The sequence below is a fragment of the Prionailurus viverrinus genome, chromosome A3 (genome assembly GCF_022837055.1).
Source record: "Prionailurus viverrinus isolate Anna chromosome A3, UM_Priviv_1.0, whole genome shotgun sequence".
Taxonomy (NCBI): Eukaryota; Metazoa; Chordata; class Mammalia; order Carnivora; family Felidae; genus Prionailurus; species Prionailurus viverrinus.
The window spans coordinates 79,816,518-79,840,045 of record NC_062563.1 but is presented as its reverse complement, the minus strand read 5'-3'; the positions used below and the strand labels follow the sequence as shown (position 1 = coordinate 79,840,045).

The following is a 23,528-nucleotide window of genomic DNA, read 5'->3' as shown; positions in this document are numbered from 1 at the left end:
GAGATTGAGTGCCATATAAAATAGTGCTTATTGTTTCTTTCCCAAGAATGTTAAGTGACTTTTTTCCCTGTTTCCAAAATATATTTGATTGTGGATGCATTGGTAACTGCTGTGGAGCCCTATGTTCCTCATAGCTTGGGGTTTCTTGTGGTGGCAAGTTTTTAAATTCCTAAGAAATTCTTTTGTTCAAGCAGAATAATTAGTAACAGATCCCTATGAGCCTCCATTTTTTTTTTTTTTACCTTTTGTATTTTATACCACAAATACTTAATGACCTTTTACTTCATGTCAGCACTGTATGGGCAGTTTAAAAGAGAGAAGGATAATTAGAAGAATTCCGTTTTCTTGGGGGTTGCTATACAGATGTGGGAACATAGGGAACAAAAATTTGGGGAAGATTTTGCAAAAGGAGAGTCTTTCAAATTGGGTCCTGCTGCTAAGAGCAAAGAGAAGCATTATAGATTCAGAGAAAAAGTGAATGGCATGTTTGAAATACTGGGAGTGTGAATATAGTGTAATTAAAAAAATGAAAAGGAGATTGGAACCTGTACCACAAAGGGCCATATGAGATTTTTCTTCTGTGTAAAATGCTTTGCCATTATCGTGGAACATTTTAAAGCAACAAAATGAAATCTTTTATGGGGTATTAGAAACAAAGTGTAGGTGTTAGTGTGATGGATGTATTAGAGAAAACAAAGACTTGGAGGTAGGAGGCCCAGTGAATAGGCCATTGTAATAGTCCTGATGAGGCCTGAACTGGAGAGGAAGAATTCAGTTTTGAGCAGGTCTTTTTTTGAACTTTGTGGCAAGTATACCATTGTTGATGTGGGGTTCCTTTGTTTTCCCAAAACTGGTTTGGTCTTGTGGAAGGTTACAAAAATAAAAACAGAGGATCTTTGCTGTGAATGACCCATGTTGTGGGGCTTTTTAATCATAACCTAGCACATACATTTGCACCTGGGATTTTTTTTTCCTTCAAATTGTTTCTTTGCACAGAGTACAGCCTTACTTTTCTGTCTTTTAAACTTGGTGTTTACAAAGGAATGAATTTATGTTACTGAAGAATTTTCAGTGCCATTCTCCAACTGAACTAAAAATGTTACTTTGGGTTGCTTCTCTTCATTATGGTTGTGAAAAGCAAAGAATACTTTGAGACTCTTAAGATTTCCTTGTTTTCAGATATGCTAGCTTTATATCATTATACAGAAAGAACTAAACTTTTTATAGATATACAGAAGATTCCTTTGGCATCCATTGTATCCTAGCAAAAAGTCATTATGACAGCAGTAGTAATAGAATAATACACAAATTCATACCCTGGAAAATTCCAAAATTGTAAATTTTAGCTTTAGCTGTTTATTTACTTCTTGGGGTTTTTTAAAAAAAGGAAACTTGCCTATTTCTTATATATTTTCTGAAACCTTTTTCAGGTTACTATTATCTCAGCATCTTACAGAGTTCAAATTTAACAAATGATAATGGAAAAAAGTAGCTTTTAAAAAATTGTTTGCTTTCCTCTTAATCTCTGCTTATGTGAGACTGGAAAATAAGATATGGATTAGCAAAATAAAAAAGATGTACTCTTTTAACAAATGTGTAAGGTCAAGGATTTAATTCACCAAGACTTTGTCGTAGTTAGAATAGTGACCTGATAATGTTCTTGAAATTTACTTGAATGGCTTTGTAAGACAGATGTTTTCACTTCTATTTGAAAAGTTTCCTAAATTAAAGTATCAAGATTTACAGGTCACTTTTTTTTTTCCAAAAAGCATCCAATAACAAGTTTAAAAACTACTACTTTGACATAATCAATTTATTGAATAAATATATTTATTGTTTATAAGTAATAATTAAAAAACAAATTGTTGGGATGCCTGGGTGGCTCAGTCAGTTAAAGTGTGCAACTCCAGCTCAGGTCATGATCTTACAGTTCGTGGGTTCAAGCCCTGCGTGGGACTCTGTGCTGACAGCTCAGAGCCTAGAGCCTACCTCGCATTCTGTGTCTCCTCCTCTCTCTGCCTTTCCCCCACTCACCCTCTTTCTCCCTTCGTCTCAAAAATGAACATTTAAAAAATTAAAATTGTTTACTATGGAACAAATGGCTTATTTCTTACTTTTAGAGTAAGACTAGGGTCGCCTGGGTGGCTCAGTAGGTTAAAGTGTCCAACTTTGGCTCACGTCATGATCTCACAGTATGTGAGTTCAAGCCCCGTGTCAGACTCTGTGCTGACAGCCTGGAGCCTGCTTCTAATTCTGTGTCTCCTTCCCTCTGCCCATCCACTGCTCACACTCTTGTCTCTCTCTCTCTGTCTGTCTTAAAAATAAACATTCAAAAAATTAAAAAGTAAAGGAAGACTAAAAAATGTTACCAAATTTGATAATCAAGGATTTTATGCAAAAAAGTTAAACTTAAATTTAGGTTTATTTTTTTAGTGATCTGTCTTGATAAGAAGTTATTCTTATTTGTGTAGAGCTTAAGATGTGAAGAACTTCATCTCCATGCAGAAAATCTCTCTAGGCGTGTATGGGAGCTACTGATGCTTCTTCCTACATGTCCTAATATGTTGATGGCATTCCAGAATATCTCAGACGAACAGGTAAACCCATAACATCTTTTTGCTCTCCTAGAGGATGGTACCATTTTATATTCCTCCTGGCAGTGTGTAAGATTGCTTGTTGACCTGTATCCTTAGTAAAATTTTGCCCATTTAATGGATAAAAAGTGACAGTTCATTTTAATGTTCATTTACTTGTTAGACTTAATAATGTGGGCCTAATGCAAGGCAAGGATGTTTTCTGAAATTATATTTAAAAAACATAATTTGCCTTTTATTAGTGTTTCATACTGCTATATGTTTTAAATATTCCTATTGGGGCATGACCTCACAAGTGTAAGTGTTAGATATCTTTGTAAAGAATTAGATTATTCTTTCAAAGCTATATAATAAAGGGTTAGGTGGAGATAGCAATAGAACATGTACACGATGAATGAAAAAACAGTGTCCTAATGTTGTTCGCTAATGGTTTTCCATGACTTGGGACTTGGCCATGTGATTTCAGAAGGTCATGTATCTCAAATGATTTAGATGTGAACAAGGTAAGCCTGAGAAATGTTAGTTGATGACTCAGAGTAGGTCTAATAATATTATCAGAGATGCACATTGTGTGAATATCATTTCATAAATTGTGAGTAGAAAATAACAGTATTTTAAGGTTTATGTATTTGCATATGACTTCTAAATGTGCAGGTGTAACTTTTTATAAGTATTAAATAATAGACTTTACTGCTTCTGTATCTTTAAAAGTTGTTGCATTCAGCCAGGCTGCATAGGTTTTTTCATTGGGAAGATGTTGCATTGCCTCATCTGTTTTAAAAGTTAATAAGATAGAGTTGTTTTTTTTCCTGTGCTGCTGTTTGCATATTAATTTTAATAAAATTTAATGAAAAATTGGTGTTTTAAGCATACCATGAATACTAGTTAATACAGCTGGTCTTCATAGGTTTGAACATATTTCAAGGTATACGTAATATTTGAGTTCTTATATAGTGTTCATTTCTTTAAATTTTTTTTAATGGGGAGAGATCCCTTAGTAAGTTGGCTTGAGAAAACCTATGTTTTTCCTTTCTTAATTTAAGAGTAATGATGGACTTAATTGGAAAGAACTTCTCAAAATTAAGAGTGCACACAAGCTATTATATGCCCTGGAAATTATTGAAGCACTGGGAAAACCTAACAGGAGGATAAGGAGAGAGTCAACGGTAATTGCATTTCCATTCTTACGGTCAAATACTTGTATTTTCTCTGGAGCCAAATTCCAGAATGTGTTATATTCTTTTATTTTTTATTTATTTATTTTTGTTTGTTTATTTGAGAGCAAGCGATCATGTGAGTGGGGGAGAGGGAGAGCGAGAGAGCAAGAGAGAAAGAATCTTAAGCAAGCTTCAGGCTCAGTGCCGAGCCTGATAGTTGGCTCTATCCCACAACCCTGGGATCATGACCTGAGTGATAATCAAGTCAGATGCTCAACTGACTGAGCCACCATGGTGTTCCAAGAATGTGGTGGGTTTTTTGTTTCTGTTTTTATTTTTTTGAGAGAGAGGGAGGGAGGGGAGAGAGAGAATTCTAAGCAGCCTCCATCTTCAGCATGGAGCCTGAAGCAGGGCTTGATCTCACGGCCATGTGATCATGACCTAAGCCGAAATCAAGAGTCAGTAGCTTAACTGAGCTGCCCAGACGCCCCTATTATCTTTTAATTCTGGAATAATTTTTTTCTCCTGCCACCTTCTCTCATTTTTTTTTAAACATTTTTTTTGAAGTTTATTTATTTACTTACAGTGTGGGAGGGTCAGAGAGAGAGAAGGAGAGAGACAGAATCCCAAGCAGCCTCCGCACTGTCAGTGCAGAGCCTGATGCGAGGCTCAGACTTGCGAACCGTGAGATCATGACCTGAGTTGAAATCAAGAGCCAGATGATTTACTGACTGAGCCACCCAGGCACCCCTCTTACCATTATTTTATTTTATTTTTTTATTTTTATTTTTTGCTGTTCCCACAGGGAAGTTACAGTGATCTTTATCCAGATTCAGATGATTCAAGTGAGGATCAAGTGGAAAATAGTAAAAATTCCTGGAGTTGCAAGGTTTGATCATATGTGTTAAATAGTGTATTGATAAAAATTATCCCTAATTTTCCAAAAGTAGGTATCATAATTAATACTTTTAAATTTAGTAAAATAAAGGATGGTTTAAAAATCATGTATTACTGTAAATCACAGTAATAAGGTGAGATTATTTAATGCCTTGGTACACTTATTTTCTTCCTTTATTGGAATACTTTGTTAGGACACTTCAGTGTCTATAGTTAAATTGTCAGTGGAATTTAAAGATACGTTTATGGATTTTTGCAAGAATCTTGTTTTAAAAATTTCTTGAAAATAAGGTTTGTTATCACTTTACATAGAAGTTATTTTGGTTATTTAAATCAGAGTAATTTCCTAGATTAAAGATGCATATTTTACACACACGTATACATAAATACACACACATCCAGTTACTGAATCAAAAGCAGGTCTTCAAGACATTTTGTATGTGCATCTCTCTTACCGGTACTCTCACAATTGCTTACAGTTTGTTGCTGCTGGAGGGCTTCAACAGTTATTGGAAATTTTTAATTCTGGAATTCTGGAGCCTAAAGAGCAGGAATCCTGGACTGTGGTAAGTGAAACCAGTTTTTAACCAGTTAATAGTGTCCTATTTTAAGCACTTCCATTTTTTGTTAGCAAGTATATCTTTTGCCGCATGCTTTGTTGTAGTAAGGAAGATTATAGAGTGTAGTAAAACTAAGTTTTGAAAAATACGGTATGTGATAAAAATTATTCGTAAGAATTCTCCATGACACCTGTTAAAATTTAAGTGCCAAAATTCATGACTCTGCATTATGGGTAATTTGTAATTCTTTTTCCTTTAGGTAAATAAATTACATATTAGTATTTATACAGTCTTAATGTTTGGATGCTTTTAAAAGAATTGGTTTATATGTCTTCAAATTTTGGAAAACATCCTTTTTCAGTGTTTCATTTTGTTTTGAGTATTTCTTCCTTTATAGTAGTGCTACTCAAATAAGTGTCTTTAGACCATTTGTGACTGGTCTGAAATGAATTAGGTGCAGGAATTGAGAGTAAGCCCTGAGAAGATTTTACAGATATTGAATATGGCTACAGATTTTTTTTTTTAATATTTATTTATTATCAAGAGACAGAGAGACACAGAGTGTGAGCATGGGAGGGGCAGAGAGAGGGGGAGACACAGAATCTGAAGCAGGCTCCAGGCTCTGCACTTGTCAGCACAGAGCCTGATGCGGGGCCCGAACTCAGAAACTGCGAGGTCATGGCGTGAGCCGAAGTCGGATGCTCAACCGACTGAGCCACCCAGGTGCCCCTACAGATTTTTTAAAAAGTATTTCACAAAATCATTTGCACTTAACAAAAAGGAAGTTTGTCTTTTTTTTAAATAAACTATTAACGTGAAGAAGCACTATTCTATATAGTATTAAGAAAATAAAATTGTGGAATATTAAAAAATTGATACTGCTATACCAAACTGCAGAATCTGGCTTTGAACTAAATGGAAAGGATGCTCCCTTTCCTGACTTCCAACAAAGAGTAGCATTATCAAACATTCCATTCAAATACTAACTTTTTAGTACTGTGGTTTAGAATTACCTTAGAACCTAGGAGTCAAGTGTTCTTAATTTAATGCCAAGTTAGTAAAAGAAAATAGATTTAGAAAACCTATCATTATGTACCAAGTTGTTATTCTTACCACTGGTTTCAGTACTTATTTTTCTATTTTTAAATATATTTTACTATGATATTTTCCTTTTAGAATAGATACCTCTATTCGTTATTAATTATTATAGTTCTGTGACTTATAACATCTCTTGCGTTTTATTAGTCATGTCTACTACCCCATTAATTCTCTTAGAATTCTAATGTGCTTTTTAGTTCTTTGGCAAAGTGGGAGATTTTAAATGTGTTAACAGTAGTTATGTGTCATATATAGGAATTTTGTTTGCAGACTTGCTCTAAGTTTAGTTTGGAATAAGGCTTACAGGAAATCAGTCATAAGCTAAAGGTTTTTTCTCTGTTTCTTTTGAAATTGTAGATATTTTTATGAAGTATTACTAACAAGATAATCATTAGTTAACTACCAAATATGACACATTGTAGCCTGGCAATGCCTGAGATGCTACTAAGCATGCCTGAGACACAGTTTGCAAGCCAGTTTACACCCCTATTTATAATGCATCTCTCTTCACATATTATAGAATACTTACAAATTCAGTCATTCTTGTTTCTTAGTTTTTTTTCCTTTTAATTGAGGTATAGTTGAGGTATACTTTTAAATTAAAAATTTTTGAGATAGAATTCACATATAATGAAATTCAGCCTTTTAAAAAGCAGTGATATTTTAGTATATTTACAGACTTGTGCAAACATTACCACTAATGCCAGAACAGTTTGATCCCCTCAGAAGGAAACACCCTATACCATATTCATTAGCAATCATTCCTCATTTTCCCCCCAAACATTTCAGCCCTGGGAAAACACTAATCTAATTCTACTTTCTATGGATTTGCCTATTATGGACATTTCATATAAATGGAGCCATACAATATGTACATGGTCCTTTGTGACTGGCTTTTTTCACTTAAGCATAATGTTTTAAGGTTCATTCATTTTTTTTTTTTTTAAGTTTATTTATTTTGAGAGGGAGAGAAAGCACCAGTGGAGGCAGGGGCTGAGAGAGAAACAATCCCAAGCAGGCTCTGCACTTAGTCCAGAGCCTCACACAGGGCTGGAACTCACCCCAAGAGTTCATGACCTGAGCCAGAGTCAAGAGTTAGACACTTAAACGACTGAGCCACCCAGGCACCCCCAAGGTTCATTCTTGGAAGTAGTATATTATCCAAAGTCACAGATATTGATGACTCTGTTTTCTTTTAAGAATTTCATAGTTTTGGGGTGCCTGGGTGGCTCAGTCAATTGTCTGACTTTAGGTCATGATTTCATGGTTTGTGAATTCCTGCCCCACATTGGGCTATGTGCTGTCACTGCAGAGCCTGCTTTGGATCTTCTGTCTCCCTCCTCTCTGCTCCTCCCCCACTCAATAGCTCTCAAAAATAAACAAACATTTAAAAAAATACATTAAAAAAAAGAATTACAGTTTTGGGGGTGCATGGGTGGCTCAGTCCACTAAGCGTCCAACTCTTGGTTTTGGATCAGGGTTTGTGAGATGGAGCCCTGCGTTTGTGAGATGGAGCCCTTTGTTTAGGGTTTGTGATCTCAGGGTTTGTGAGATGGAGCCCTGTGTTAGGTGGGAGCCTGCCTGGGATTCTCTTTCTCCTCTCACACGCTTGTGCATGCTCTCTTTCTTTTTCTCTGTCAAGATAAAGAATTTTATAGTTTTAGTTTTTAAACATTTAGGTCTTTGATCAAAAAATTTTAAGTTAATTTTTGTAGGTGATATGGAGTTGAGGTATACTCAGTACATAATGAACTTATTTTTTAAATGTTTATTTTAGAGAGAGGGAGAGACAGACAGCATGAGTGGGGGAGGGGCAGAGAGAAAGGGCGACACAGAATTGAAAGCAGGCTCCAGGCTCTGAGCTGTCAGCACAGAGCCTGATGCGGGGCTAGAACCCACGAACCGTGAGATCATGACCTGAGCCGAAGATGGACGCTTTAACCGACTGAGCCATCCAGGTGCTCTGGTAATGAATTTACTTTAAAAAAAAAAACAAAAACAAAAAAAAAAAACTTTAAGTTTTGGAAAATGTATATAATTGTGTAATCCACCAACACAAACAAAATATAGAATATTTCTATTACACCAGAAGTTCCGTCCTGCTTTTTTACCATCAGTTCCTCCCTTCTTCCAACCATCCAGCCCTAAGCAACTACTGATCTGCTTTTTGTTGTTAAAAGATTACATTTGCATTTAATAGAATTCCATGTAAATGGAACACCAATATGTATTCTTTGTAACTGGTGTCTTTCAGTCAACATGTATTTTGAGCCTGATAAATGTTGCATGTATTGGTTGGTTGTTAGTTTTTATTGATGAGTAGTATATCCTTTTATAGGTATACTATTCCTTATCCATTCACCTCTTGATGGACATTTGAGTTTCTGGTTTGGGGCTATTATGAATAAAGTTGACAGATGTTCATATACAAATCTTTTTGTGTACATATGTTTTTGTTTCTTGTGGGTAAATACCAAGAAAAGAAATTGCTGAATAATATGGTAAATGTAAGATTAACTTTGTAAGAAACTGCCAAGGTGTTTTCCAAAGCAGTTGTACCATGCGACTTACGGGAGTTCCAGTTGCTTCATATCTTCAACAGTTGGTGTGGTCAGTCTTTTTAATTTGAGCTATTCTACTGGGTATGTAGTGTTACCTCATGGTGCTTTGCCCTTTTTAATTTTGGTAAAATACACTTAAGGTTTACTATCTTAATTAACCATTTTTAAGTGTGTAGTTCACTGGTGTTACATACCTTCACCTTGTTGTGGAATCATCACCATCATCTAACCCCATTACTATTTTCACCTTGTAAAATTAAAACTATACCTATTAAACAGTGACTCCCCATTGTCCCCTCTCCCCAACCCATGACAAACCACCATTGTACTTTGACTTTGAGTACCTCCTGTAAGTGGAATCATGTGGTATTTGTCTTTCTGTGACTAGCTTATTTCATTTAGCAAAATGTCCTCCAGCATCATCCTTGTTGTAGTCTATTGGAGAATTTCCTTCCTTTTTAAGGCTTCATACATAATATTCCATCGTATGCATATGCTACATTTTGTATATCCATGCATTCATGGGTTGCTTCCATATTTTACCTATTGTGAATAATGCTGCTATGAATATAGGTGTATAAATATCTTTGAGACCCTGCTTTCATTTCTTCAAGAGTAGAATTGCTGGGTCATATGGTAATTATGTTTTTAGATTTTTTGAGGAACCACCATGTCGTTTCCCACAGCAGTTAAACCATTTTACATCTCTGCCAGTAGTGCACAAGTTTCTGTACATATTTGCCAACACTTTTATTTCCTGGTTTTTTGATATCAACCATCCTAATGGGCGTTGAGTGCTATCTCGTTTTAATTTGCATTTCTTAATAAACAGTGAAGTTGAGCATCTTTTCTTATGTTCTTTGGCCATTGAGAGAACTGTCTTTTCAACTCTTGTGCTCGTTTTTGAATCAGGTTGTTGGGTTTTTGTTGAGTTTTAGAAGTTCTTTATATATTGTGAATATTAAACCTTTATATAGTTTGCAGATGTTTTCTCCCATTTGTGGGTTACCATTTTACTCTGTGGATAGCCTTGTGCATGAAATCTTTTAATTTTAATGAAGTCTAGTGTGTCTGTTTTTTCTTTTGTTACCTGTCCTATCCAAGAAATCATGTGTCCAAATCCTTTGTCATCAAGCTTCTATCCTACTTTTTCTTGTAACAGTTTTATTGTTTTAGCTTTTATATTTAGGGCCTTTATTTATTTATTTATTTATTTATTTATTTATTTATTTATTTATTTTTAACTAATTTGTTTATTTTAATTTTATTTTTTTAATTTACATCCAAGTTAGCATATAGTGCAACAGTAATTTCAGGAGTAGATTCCTTAATGCCCTTTACCCATTTAGCCCATCCTCCCTCCCACAACCCCTCCAGTAACCCTCTGTTCTCCATATTTAAGAGTCTCTTGTATTTTGTCCCCCTCCCTGTTTTTATATTATTTCTGTTTACCTTCCCTTGTGTTCATCTGTTCTGTGTCTTAAAGTCCTCATATGAGTGAAGTCATATGATACTTGTCTTTCTCTGACTGATTTCGCTTAGCATATTACCCTCCAGTTCCATCCACGTAGTTGCAAATGGCAAGATTTCATTCTTTATGATTGCATTCTTTAAGATTTCATATCTTTATGATATATATGTGTGTGTGTATATATATATATATATACACACACACACACACACATACACCACCTCTTCTTTATCCATTCATCCATTGATGGACATTTCTTTCCATACTTTGGCTATTGTTGCTAGTGCTGCTATAAACATTGGGGTGCATGTGTCCCTTCGAAACAGCATCCCTGTATCCCTTGGATAAATGCCTAGTAGTGCAATTGCTAGGTCATAGGGTAATTCTATTTTTAATTTTTTGAGGAACCTCCATACTGTTTTCCAGAGTGGCTGCACCAGTTTGCATTCCCACCAGCAGTGCAAAAAAGATCCTCTTTCTCCGCATCTTCACCAACATCTATTGTTGCCTGAGTTGTTAATGTTAGCCTTTCTGACAGGTGGGAGGTGGTATCTCATTGTGGTTTTGATTTGTATTTCTCTGATGATGAGTGATGTTGAGCATTTTTTCATGTGTCAGTTGGCCATGTGGATGTCTTCTTTGGAGAAGTGTCTATTCATGTCTTTTGCCCATTTCTTCACTGGATTATTTGTGTTTTTGGTGTTGAATTTGGTAAGTTCTTTATAGATTTTGGATACCAACCCTTTATCTGATATGTCGTTTGCAAGTATCTTTTCCCATTCTGTCAGTTGCCTTTTTCTTTTGCTGATTGTTTCCTTCACTGTGGGGAAGCTTTTTATTTAATGAGGTCCCGATAGTTCATTTATGCTTTTGTTTCCCTTGCCTCTGGAGAGGTATTGAGTAGGAAGTTGCTGCAGCCAAGATCAAAGAGGTTTTTGCCTGCTTTCTCCTCGAGGATTTTGATGGCTTCCTGTCTTACATTTAGGTCTTTCATCCACTGTGAGTTTATTTTTGTGTATGGTGTAAGAAAGTGGTCCAGGTTCATTCTTCTGCGTGTCACTGTCCAGTTTTCCCAACACCACTTGCTGAAGAGACTGTGTTTATTCCACTGGATATTCTTTCCTGCTTTGTCAAAGATCAGTTGGCCATATGTTTGTGGGTCCATTTCTGGGTTCTCTATTCTGTTCCATTGATCTGAGTGTCTGTGTTTGTGCCAGTACCATACTGTCTTGATGATTCAAGCTTTGTAATACAGCTTGAAGTTCATAGGGCCTTGATTTATTTTGAGTTAATTTTTGTATATGGTGTTTTAGTGTGTAAGGGTCCAACTTTATTCTTTTGCATGTGGATATCCACGGTTTCTCAGCACTGTTTTTTGAAAATACTGTCATTTCTCCCATTGGATCGTCTTGGCACCCTTGTTAAAAATCATTTGACCATAAATGTGAAGGTTTATTTCTAGGTGCTTTATTCCTTTCCATTAATCTTTTTTTTCAAGTTTATTTTTATTTCTTTTGAGAGAGAGATAGAGAACAAGAGGGGGAGGTGCAGAAAGAGGAGACAGAATCCCAAGTGGGGCTTGAACTCCGGAACTGGGAGATCATGACCTGAGCTGTAATCAAGAGTTGGGCACTTAACCAACTGAGCCACCCAGGTGCCCCTTTTCCATTAATTTGCATATGTGTCTGATGCCAATACCGCATCATGTTGATTACGGTAGGTCTGTAGTAAGTTTTGAAATCAGGAAGTGTCAGTCCTCTAGTTTTGTTCTTTTCTTTTAAGATTGTATTGGCATTGGAGTCCCGTGAGATTCCCTTTGAATTTTAGCGTGGGTTGTTTTTTTTTTTTTTTCCTCTGCAAAAAATGTCATATTTTGTTACAAATTGTTTTGAGTAATAATAAGTCTTCCAATCCATGGACATGTGATGTGTTTTCATGTATTGTTTTTAATTTTTTTCAGCATTGTTTTATAATTTTCATTGTAGAAGACTTTCATATTCTTGGTTAATTCCTAAGTATTTTATTCTTTTGATGCTATTGTGAATTGAATTATTTTTGTAATTTCCTTTTCATATTGCTCATTGTTCACCTATGGAAGTGAATTTTGTGTGTTGGCTTTGTATCCTGTACTTTGCTGAATTCATTTATCTTAAGAGCTATTCTTTGGCATCTTTAAGGTTTTCTATATATCCTCTACAAATGGATAATTTTCCTTTCTAACTTAGATGCCTTTTGTTTCTTTTCTTGCCTGAGTGTTCAGGCCAAAACTTCCCCTACTATACTGAATAGAAGTGAGAAAAGCCGGTATTCCTCATCTTAGTGGAGAAGCTTTTAGTCTTTCACAATTTAATATGATTTTCACTGTGGGTTTTTCATATGTGGCTTTTATTTATGCTCAGGTAGTTTGTTTTCCTTCCTTCCTTCCTCTCTTCCTTCCTCTCTTTTCTTTCTTTCTTTCTTTCTTTCTTTCTTTCTTTCTTTCTTTCTTTCTCTTTTCAATTTTAGAGTTTTTGCCTGCTCACTGCGTGAGCAGTGGTGGAGGGTGGGGCTGAGAAAGAGAGAGTCTTAAGCAGACTCCATTCTCAGCTTGGAGCCCGAGATAGCCATCAGTCCCATGGCCCTGGAATCATGACCTGAGCTGAGTTCAGGAGTCCAGTGCTTACCCTCTTTCTATTTTGTTGAGTGTTTTTATCATGAAAGAGTGTTGAATTACTTCATGTGCTTTTTCTGCATGTAATCAATTGAAATGATCAGGTGGTCTTTTTTCTTCATTTTGTTGTGGAGTATTGATTGATTCTTGTATGTTGAGCCATCCTTGCATTCCAAGAACAGATCCTACTTGGTCATGTACAATCCTTTTATTGTGTTGCTAAATTCTGTTTGCTAACGTTTTTTCAAGAATTTTTGCATCATTAATCCTCAGGGATCTTGGTCTGTAATTTTTTTTGTAGTGACTTTTTCTTTCATTGATACCAGCCTTGTGCTGGCTTCATAGAGTGGGTTGGGAATGCTCTGTTCTTAGAGAATTTGAGAAGGATTGGTATTCATCTTTAAATGTTTAGTAGAATTTACTAATGAAGTTATCAGGTCTAAGGCTTTCTTTATTGGGAGATTTTTATATACTGATTCAATCTCATTACTAGTTATATATCTATTCAGATTTTCTCTTTCTTCAAGATTGAGTCTTGGCAGGTTTTGCGTTTCTAGGAATTTGTCCATTTCATGTAGGTTATTGGCTTTTTGGCTTACAATTATCTATAATACTCTTACAGTCCTTTCTTTCTGTAGAATTGGTAGAAAAATTCCCACTTTTATGTCTGATTTTACAAATTTCACTCTTTTTTTAGTTCTAGCTAAAGGTTTTCCTTTTTTCAAAGAATAAACTTTTATTTACATTGATTTTTTTTGTTATCGTCTTTCTATTGTTTTATTTACCTCTGCTGTGTATTATTTCCTTATTCTAGCTTTGCGTTTAGTTTTTCTAGTTCTTAAGTTGGAAAGTTAGATTCTTGATTTGAGATCTTTTTCTTTTAATGTAAGTGTTTATAAATTTCCTTCATTAGTACTTCTTTCACTGAATCTCTTAACTTTCATACTTTTTAAGACCATGATTTTTTTTTTTCCTTTCATGAAGTGTCTGTTCATATCGTGGACTTTTTTGTTGTTGTTCTTCCTTTCCTTTTCCTTTTCCTTTCCACCTTAGCAAAGAGTTGTAAGACTTTTTTTTTTTTTCCTTAATTAATTTGGACAAGTTTTTCCACTACATGTATGTATGGGAATATTTGTATTCAATCTGTGGCTTGCTTTTTTCTTTATTTTGACAGTGTCTTTTAAGCAGAGAGGTTTTTAATTTTAACAAAATTGATATCTTATTTAGAAATCTCTGCTCCAAGACCGCAAGTATGTTCCCCTTTTTTTTTCTACTATAAGTACTATTTGCATTTATTTCTGTGATGCATTTTGAGTTAATTTTTTTTTTTAATTTTTTTTTTCAACGTTTATTTATTTTTGGGACAGAGAGAGACAGAGCATGAATGGGGGAGGGGCAGAGAGAGAGGGAGACACAGAATCAGAAACAGGCTCCAGGCTCTGAGCCATCAGCCCAGAGCCTGACACGGGGCTCGAACTCCCGGACCGCGAGATCGTGACCTGGCTGAAGTCGGACGCTTAACCGACTGCGCCACCCAGGCGCCCCTGAGTTAATTTTTTTATATGTAGAGTGAAGTTGAGGGTTTGTTTCATTTACTTTTTTCAGTATGACTATTCAGTTTTCTAGGATCATTTGTTAAAAAGACTATTCTTACTGAAATTTCTTGATAACTTTCTTGAAAATCTAATGTAGTATTGCTGCATTACCTGGAATATTGGTATAGCTATACAATTTGGAAGTTGGATTAGGAAGAATGGAAAATAACTGTTGATGTGAGCACTCTGAAACTTTCATCTTGCACATAAATGATACTAATTTACTCACAGGAGGTGTTTTTAAAATTCTAAAGTAGAACTTTAAATCAGAAATTAATTTTCATATGAAATATTTTACCAAAAATATTTTTATTTTAAATCTCCTTATGTAAAGTGCAAAATCTTCTGTTATTTTTTACAATTTTGGGGAATTGCTTTGGCTCCAGAATATTGGAGTATATGTCATTTGCATGGAAAAACAACAGTACTTCATCTCTTAATTTTATTTTCTAGCTTTCAATTTCAGGTTATATAGTGGCCATATTAAATTAACCAAAATAGGGAAATGACATTTTCTTCTTTTCCACAGTGGCAGCTAGACTGTCTTGCTTGCTTGCTGAAGTTAATATGCCAGTTTGCAATAGATCCATCTGATTTGGATTTAGCTTATCACGATGTCTTTGCCTGGTCTGGTATAGCAGAAAGCCATAGGAAAAGAACTTGGCCTGGTAAATCAAGAAAGGCTGCTGGTGATCATGCCAAGGGTCTTCATATACCAAGATTAACAGAGGTAAAGTACAGAAGTTCCCATTAGATTATAGTAATGAATTCTATTTGTGTTTTATAAAGTTAAGAATACGCTAATGCATAAGGAATATGATCCCAGACTACTACAATATAATGTAACTGCTGAAGTGATACCTTCATTTTAAATTTAGTAGTAATTATGAAATAGTAATGTTTTTCAGTTTATTATCCAAATTTCAGGAATGAATGTCATTCTGCTGTACTCCAACTGTAGTTAGTTAGTTAGTCATTTACACAGTAATTTATATACTAAATTTGTCAGGGTCCATTTAGGGAAATAAGCCCCACTAGGTGTTTGAACAGAGGTGATTTAAAGTAAATAATTGTTTTTACGTGTATGTATTGGAGGACTAAATATATAAAAGGAAAATGTTGAGGTAACTCAAAGGAGTAACCATTCACCACCTCTAGGGTTTGAGAAGCATATGGAAAAGGTTTGGGGTTATCAGAAATGAGGAGGTTATAAGGATCTTGTTGGCCTGCAGTTTAGGCCTCTGAGGAAGGGGTTCTGCTACTGCTTCTGAAATCAAATGGGTTAAATACTTATGTTTCAGTGCTGACAGAACAAGCAAGGAAGTAATCTCTCTAGTGTCCCAGGTTAATGGAACCTCATAGAAACCAGCTGGCAAAAGAGGAATTTAGTTTATGATGTACCAGCCCTGACATCACAAAGCAAGTTGATAGAATGGTATATTTAGAGCTGAATGAAAATGGCACCATAACCAGGATGACATCCACAAGTATAATTAGAATTCTTTCTGGCTGTGGATTCTTTTGTTCATGTGATCAAATATTTGCCGTTCGAATTGTTCCATCCCTGAATTAGGAAATGGGGACAGATGAAGACAGGTTTTTAGTGAGCTCTCTTCCTCATTTGTAACCTTTTGAGAACAGCATCTTACCTCATAGCTGCCCCAAAAAACTCTAGAATTGTGAGTTGTTTCTGATTAGAGAAATAGGTTCTGTAGTGAACATAGGTTGGAAACTACTGGTGAAAATTGAAACCTGAAGCATATTTCCCTTTTGGAATTTTGGAGATTAAAGGGGCCAGATGATTTTGTTAGTATTCCAAATCATTTACAGCTAATACAATTAAAATAGACTATGGAGACTACAGTGTAATCTAAATGTGTTTTCCAGTATTGCTTATCGCCAATTACTTACTTTAACCTTGCATTGCTATAATGTTTCAGTTAATTTTTTTTCCAGAATAATCTTTCCAAGTTATAATTTGAAAGCTCCCCTTTCCATTAACTCATTAAATAACTTCACAGCTTTGACCTTGATTAGTGGTTTCCTCTTGAGATTTTTTTTTAATGTGTTTTTTTTTTTTTAATGTTTATTTACTTTTGAGACAGAGAGAGACAGAGCATGAATGGGGGGAGGGTCAGGGAGAGAGGGAGACACAGAATCGGAAGCAGGCTCCAGGCTCCGAGCTGTCAGCACAGAGCCCGACGCAGGGCTCGAACTCGTGAACCACGAGATCATGACCTGAGCCGAAGTCAGACACTTAAACGACTGAGCCACCCAGGCGCCCCATCCTCTTGAGATTTTAATAATAAATATAAATAGTATAGATATAAACTACATACATAAGGAATTTAAAAATATTGTTTTTTAAAAAGTATATGCAAGTACATGCTTATTGACAATAATTCGGAATATATAGGTGAACCTATCCTCCTAGTCATAGGTGACTACCATTAATAGTAATGATTTTTTTCTGTGTACATACTTCTATAGTTTAGAAAAGGTGCTTACTAAATATTTTTTTCCATTGGCTTATCATAATCAGAACTTAGTGTATTAAGCTATTTGGGAACAAAAATCTGTTATATTAATTCTAGAGACAAAGTTAGCCAGTTTTGATATTCTATAGATAGTGAGGAAGAACACTAAGTTTTTCATAATTTACTGTCATGCATTATTTCATTTGTTATCCTTAAAAAGCTTTTCAGAACGTTCAGATTTCAAGTTGAACTTTCAAATTCCAGCCTAGACCGCTTTCCTTAAAGCTGTTCTGATTTCACCAGGGACAGGTTTAGTTGCTGCTCTCTTTTTTTGCTCATGTGGCACATTGTATTCCTTGTGTTACAGTGCTTTCTATGTTATCTGCTGCAGTGGATTCAAACCTCCAGGATGGGAACAATGCTTATAACATAAGTGCCCAGAAGGGTTTCGATCTGCAGAAGGGAGTCAGTAATTCTTTATTTATATAAATTAGCAAATTATTTTCTACCATTATATAGAACTCTATAGAACATTATATAGAATTCCCATTATATAGAAGAACTAATACCTAAAAATTAAGTAGTTTATTAGAATCATGCAGCTTGAAAGTTTGCAAACTGAATATTGATCCTCAGGATTTTTAATCTAGAATCTATGCCCTGTATTCATCTTTTTCTCTGTTTCAGGATGGTTGAGATCTCTGTTGCTGCTTGGCCTTACTTGCTTATTTCAAAATTAAAAAATGTATAATTCTCCTTCACCACCCCAATAAACCACCGACATGTGTAATATATTTTTTTCACCCATGTGGGTGACATGTAAAGAATTTGTGGGTCAAATACAAAGAATAGTTTTGTAAAATAATAATAATAATAATAATACTAAAATAGTTTGGCCTCTGTATTTCTAAATTTTCATTTTTTTTAAGTTGCTGTTCTTAAGTTTGGTCGCAAAATTCTGATTTTCTAATATTGATATTTTTACTGTATGATTTTCTTTGTCATAGATAAAAATCAAATTTGGAGTTTTGGGTTAAAAATGCATTTTTGTGTTTTAGCATATTTAAAGATTTTTTTGTAATGTTTTTGTTTTGAAGGTATTTCTTGTTCTTGTCCAAGGAACCAGTTTGATTCAGCGACTTATGTCTGTTACTTATACATATGATAATCTGGCTCCTAGGTATGAAGTTTTTACATAATTTATGTATGTATTTGTAGTAAGAATGGAGTGTTTTAAAATTTCATGTTGAAAACATTTAAGTGAGCAGAAAAACTGTTAGGGCATCCTAACTTTTCTACTGTTCATCTTCATTTGTGTATTGTCAACATTTTGTCAGTTTTTATTGCATAATCACAAACGTTCATTTTCTGTGTGTGTGTGTGTGTGTGTGTGTGTGTGTGTGTGTGTGTTTGTGTGTGTCTTTGTGCACATATTTATTTATATATTGTCCTGAATTTTGTGAGAGTAAGGTTCAGATATCATGACCATTTACCTTTACCCATAATCCTTTGATACCAGGACATTGAGTAAACACTCAAATATAGCAAGTTTAACATGGTTATGATAGTGTTATTTAATATATAGTTCACACTCAAATTGTCCCATTAATATTCTTTATAGTGTCCCCCCCCCCCCCGGTCTAGAATCATGTACTGCATTTGGTTGTATTTCTTCCATTTCCTTTTACCCAGGGATACTTCATTAGCCTCTCATGATACTGACATTTCTGAGTAGTGCAGGCCAGTTGCTTTATAAAGCATCTTTCAATTTAGGTTTTCCTGATTGTTCTTCATGATTAAATTCAGATTATATACATTTTTAGCAGGAGTATATACATTTTTAGCAGGAGTACTCTGTAAGTAAAGTGTCTTTCTCAATACATAACTGGTGATGTCAGTTTGTCCCATTATTAATGATATTAATTTTTACTAGTTTATTTTGTTTCCTGCAGGTTTCTTTACAGTAAGGTTTCTGATTTTTTCTAATGAAAAATAACTGTGGGAAACTGCTCCTCATAAAACTTTCATTCATTTTCAGCAGAGATGATTTTTGCCTAATTCAGTTATTAGTAAATGTTTGTAAACTAGTGATTTTCTGCCTTACAACCATTCCTTTTATGCTTATTCATTGACATTCTGTTTTGAAGAAGAGTTTTCTCTTCTTCCTTTTACTTCATATCAGTTTGAATTAATGGATTATTTTTCATTCGGTTTGTTACAGTTCATTACTATTACTATTCACTTTACTCAAATTATGCCTGAGTTGGCCACCTCAAGCTTGTTCATGGGTCATTTTGACATATCCCTATTATTTGGGGTGGAAGGAAGGAGTCCTTTTTTATTTTTCCTGTCACTGTAAGATCCTCAAGGCATGTAATTTCTCTACCTTAGTCCTGGAATCAGCCATTTCTTTAAGAAGCTGTAGTTCCCGTTGGGGAGGAACAAAATATGGGTTCTTGGTATACTCATTGCTACTGAGGACTCCTTGTTTCTAGGCCTTGGTGGACAGAGCTGGAAATACGTGTATATGAATATAGTTTAGCCAGGTGATATCCCATTTAATTTGGGCTACAGTGGAGATTTCTTTTTTTGAAAATAATGTACAAAATTTTAATGCAAAAATTCAACTGTGGTAATTGCTGACTGATACATGGGTACCTGACTGTATGCCTTTAATAATCACATAAGTTAAAGTTGTGAAATTAATTTCTAAATATTGTGTAGGTATTTATGTTGGGCTGAAGTTTGCCATCATACTCAAATGATTTATAAAGCTAATGTAAACACGTTTGAAATTGCTTGACCTTATTCATGGCTAATAGCTGATAGCTGTTTTTAGATGCTTTTAAAAGTCACCTTCATAGGCAGTGGTTGCATATAAATAGCATGATTATTTCTTTTATAATTTACCCTGTTTTTTGGGTCTCTGTCTCAGTTGAATTCACATTCATTACTTAATCAATATCTACCTCCACTAGACACCGAGTTCTATATGAACTATATCTGATCTTGCTCAAGAATGTATTTTTAGTACCAGATACCTTGTCTCATTGTTTATAAAACTTAGGAATGGACAACGTGTAGAAATGAAGAGATTACTATAACATACCTTTGATTGTATGATCAGATAAATTTTATACCCTAACCACCAATACTCTTCACTTAAATAATTCTTAACTCTTCCTCTGTGTCCTCACTAACCCACACTCTACCTCACTCTTCCAACATACCACAATACATTGAGGTAACAAGGCAATTCAGTAACTGCTTTAATTTGGTTTTATTTCTTGAGAATTAAGAAATGTTCACATGACTTTGTTAGCCTCACATGAGAAAAAATAAACATGCAGGTTTGCTACCACCTGCTGCTATTCAAGCTGGTTCTCTCTGTGGCAGTTCTTGTTTTCATTCTACCAGTTCCATTCTTAACTTACTACAGTCTTTGTAATGTGAACCCCGCTCCTCATCCTTGTTTTTTCTCAGTGCCTGTTCATGCACCGTTATCTTTTCATAGGCCCCCATTTTGAGTTCATATGGTGGTAGGTTTGTATTAATTAAGGCAGTTAGAGCAAATATTTTGCCTGTGTTATCAAAAATCTTCTTCTGCTATATATTTAAAAGATGGGTAGGTTGCTTTTGGTAAAGTTGATTATGCCAATATAATAATAACTAAACATGAAATACGGACAAATATATGATATATAAGTTGTATCTTAGTACTTTCTACTTTCTTTTTGAGAGTTTGAAAGGTACTTTGTTAATTATAACAAAGTGAGGATGCTAGAGATCAGTGCTTTTTCTTTTCTAAACTATTTATTTATAAGACAAATAATCCCCATTTATTGGTTTTGTTACAATGAAAGTTTTTAATACTTTAAATTGTAGTAACACATTTTCTACTGAAGTAACTAAATGTATGGAGAAAAATGGTTCTAAAATAATACAGAATTAAGTTAGTTTTCTCTACTTTTTAATAATTTGCTTTTCACCATTTCTGATAGAAATTGGCATTAACAGTACTAAAGGAAGGGCATTATATGTCAGTGTATGATTTTATTTTTAAAATTGGAAGTCTGAAGTTTGCAGTCGAAACCATTATAACTTTTCTCTTTGTAATATATGTTTTTTTAGTAACTAAATCCTGAGTATTTCCTGAGGGTTCACTTATTTCAATCAATACTGTATTCACTCAGATATTGTTCATTAAATCTGAACAATCATATGGAGTGGTCTGTAATAATTTTTTACCAGTGTTTCTTTAAAAGATAAAGACTATAGGAAAAATAGATATTTTTCTTAAAATTTATTCTTTTGGGGGAGTACATTGTATAACTTGAAAGGATATGTGGTAATAAAGTGAGTCATTTTTATTTTATTGCTGAATTTAATTGGTGGTGGTGGATTTTTTTTTTACTTTACAGAGTTTTGAAAGCTCAGTCTGATCACAGGTCTAGGCATGAAGGTAAGGATTCTACAAAAGTAGTTTTTAATAGATAAAGATTTGCATAACTAGATAATGTTTAATAATGAACATTGTGTTTTCTTTACAGTGCAAATCCTTATCGTCATATTTTTTTCTAATTTCTCTTTAGTTTCACATTATTCAATGTGGCTCTTGGTGAGTTGGGCACATTGCTGTTCATTAGTGAAATCTAGCCTTGCTGATAGTGACCATTTACAAGATTGGTTAAAGAAATTGACTCTCCTTATTCCTGAGGTAAGATAAGGATTGAAGATTAGAACTATTACTCTTCATATTATTTGATATTATTAGCATTATAATAAAAAAAAGAGCTAGTGGAAACAAATGGACTTGATTTCGTAAATATGTTCCATTAACTGGAATATACTTATTAAATACTTTGAGATTCATTATGTTTTAACTATATACACGTAAATGTGAATGTTAGATAGTCTGTAACATTCATATTTGTCTTTTTTCTGAAATAAAACATTATTTTGCTTTAGAATTCTGAAAATCTTTTTCTGGGAAGGACTCGAGTGTTTATTTTGGTAATTTATATTTTAGAGAAGTTTTTTTTCCTTTTCTGTTTAATTAGAGTGTATCCTTAGATACAAGAGATAATAAAAATTACTCAAATATATTTTGATTTTGATGTCAACACTCGGGTCAGTATAATTTTCACTAACCATATCTCGATGTTGCTTATACCATATTCCTAAGTGAAATGGTAGAAACATATTCTTGATAAAACACTTAACCACAGTAGTCATATTATTTTAGGTCACTTCGTCTTAATACCTTTAGCTCTGAGTTGAATGCATATTCTTGTTCTGGCTGTGTCCCAGGTAATGATTGTGACATTTGGGCAAGTCCCTTAGAAACTGTAAAATGTTCTGGTTAAGTACTTTCTAAATTGCTTCTTGTTCTGAAATATTTTCTCTTTTTATTTAGTTTTGTAAATAAATTATTATGAATATCCTTTCCTTAGTCCCTTTTGTATTTGTTGTTATTATGTTTGTTTGTTTTTATCATGACCATATTTGGGAATTTCTAACATGTTTCTACATATTACTGTATACTTTGGGGTACTTTATTTGGTATTTATGTGTGTGAGTATGTCATCAGAATATTGCATTTAAAAATATATTACTAAAGAAGCCATCTAACATGTTATTTCTGCTGACATATTTAAAGATTAACTTTTAAATACTTAATTCATACTGTCTTTGGAACTTTCTTTTTCATTTAGACTGCTGTCCGTCATGAGTCTTGCAATGGTCTTTATAAGTTATCTCTGTCAGGGCTGGATGGAGGAGACTCAATCAATCGGTCCTTTCTGCTATTGGCTGCTTCAACATTGTTGAAATTTCTTCCTGATGCTCAAGCGCTCAAACCTATCAGGGTAAGTTTTACTGTGTTTAGTAGCTGTTTCCATTTCTGCAGTTTTCTTTGTGTCAACTTTTAATCACTGTATTATATACTTGGAGTAATTTTGAGTACTTGTTCACTGTATGTAGTTTTTACCAAGAGGATAGTCATAAAGTTCTTAAAGTGGCAGCATTGTGGACATATTGAGTGACACATTACACCTAGGAATGGAATTTGTATGCTTTAATTTCAGCTCTGTGGAATCTCTCATGGGTATTCTGTTTTGGAAATAGCATTTGTTCTTACTGTGTTTTGGACCTTGTGTTAATAAATTGAATGATAAAGGGGCGCCTGGGTGGCTCAGTCGGTTGGGCGGCCGACTTTGGCTCAGGTCATGATCTCGCGGTTTGTGGGTTTGAGCCCTGCATTGGGCTCTGTGCTGGCAGCTCAGAGCCTGGAGCCTGCTTCTGATTCTTTGTTTCCCTCTCTCTCTGCCCCTCCCCTGCTTACTCTCTGTCTCTTTCTCAAATAATAAACATACATACATACATACATACATACATACATACATAAATAAAATGATAAAAACATGATAAATGAAGCTTTCTTATTTACTAACACAGATTTTTGCAGTA

General features: G+C 34.5%; 1 protein-coding gene across 2 annotated transcripts in view; it reads left to right on the top strand.

Moving 5' to 3' along the window:
• USP34 (ubiquitin specific peptidase 34) overlaps positions 1 to 23,528 on the top strand; it is a 250,473-nt gene that overhangs the window by 152,388 nt on the left and 74,557 nt on the right. For both annotated transcript variants that reach the window (XM_047854424.1, XM_047854423.1), the window contains exons 30-38: positions 2,472 to 2,597; positions 3,638 to 3,760; positions 4,557 to 4,640; positions 5,128 to 5,214; positions 15,113 to 15,313; positions 18,158 to 18,240; positions 21,482 to 21,522; positions 21,653 to 21,777; positions 22,775 to 22,927. In XM_047854424.1, the coding sequence (XP_047710380.1) occupies positions 2,472 to 2,597; positions 3,638 to 3,760; positions 4,557 to 4,640; positions 5,128 to 5,214; positions 15,113 to 15,313; positions 18,158 to 18,240; positions 21,482 to 21,522; positions 21,653 to 21,777; positions 22,775 to 22,927 (1,023 nt within the window). The remainder of the gene's footprint in view (positions 1 to 2,471; positions 2,598 to 3,637; positions 3,761 to 4,556; positions 4,641 to 5,127; positions 5,215 to 15,112; positions 15,314 to 18,157; positions 18,241 to 21,481; positions 21,523 to 21,652; positions 21,778 to 22,774; positions 22,928 to 23,528) is intronic.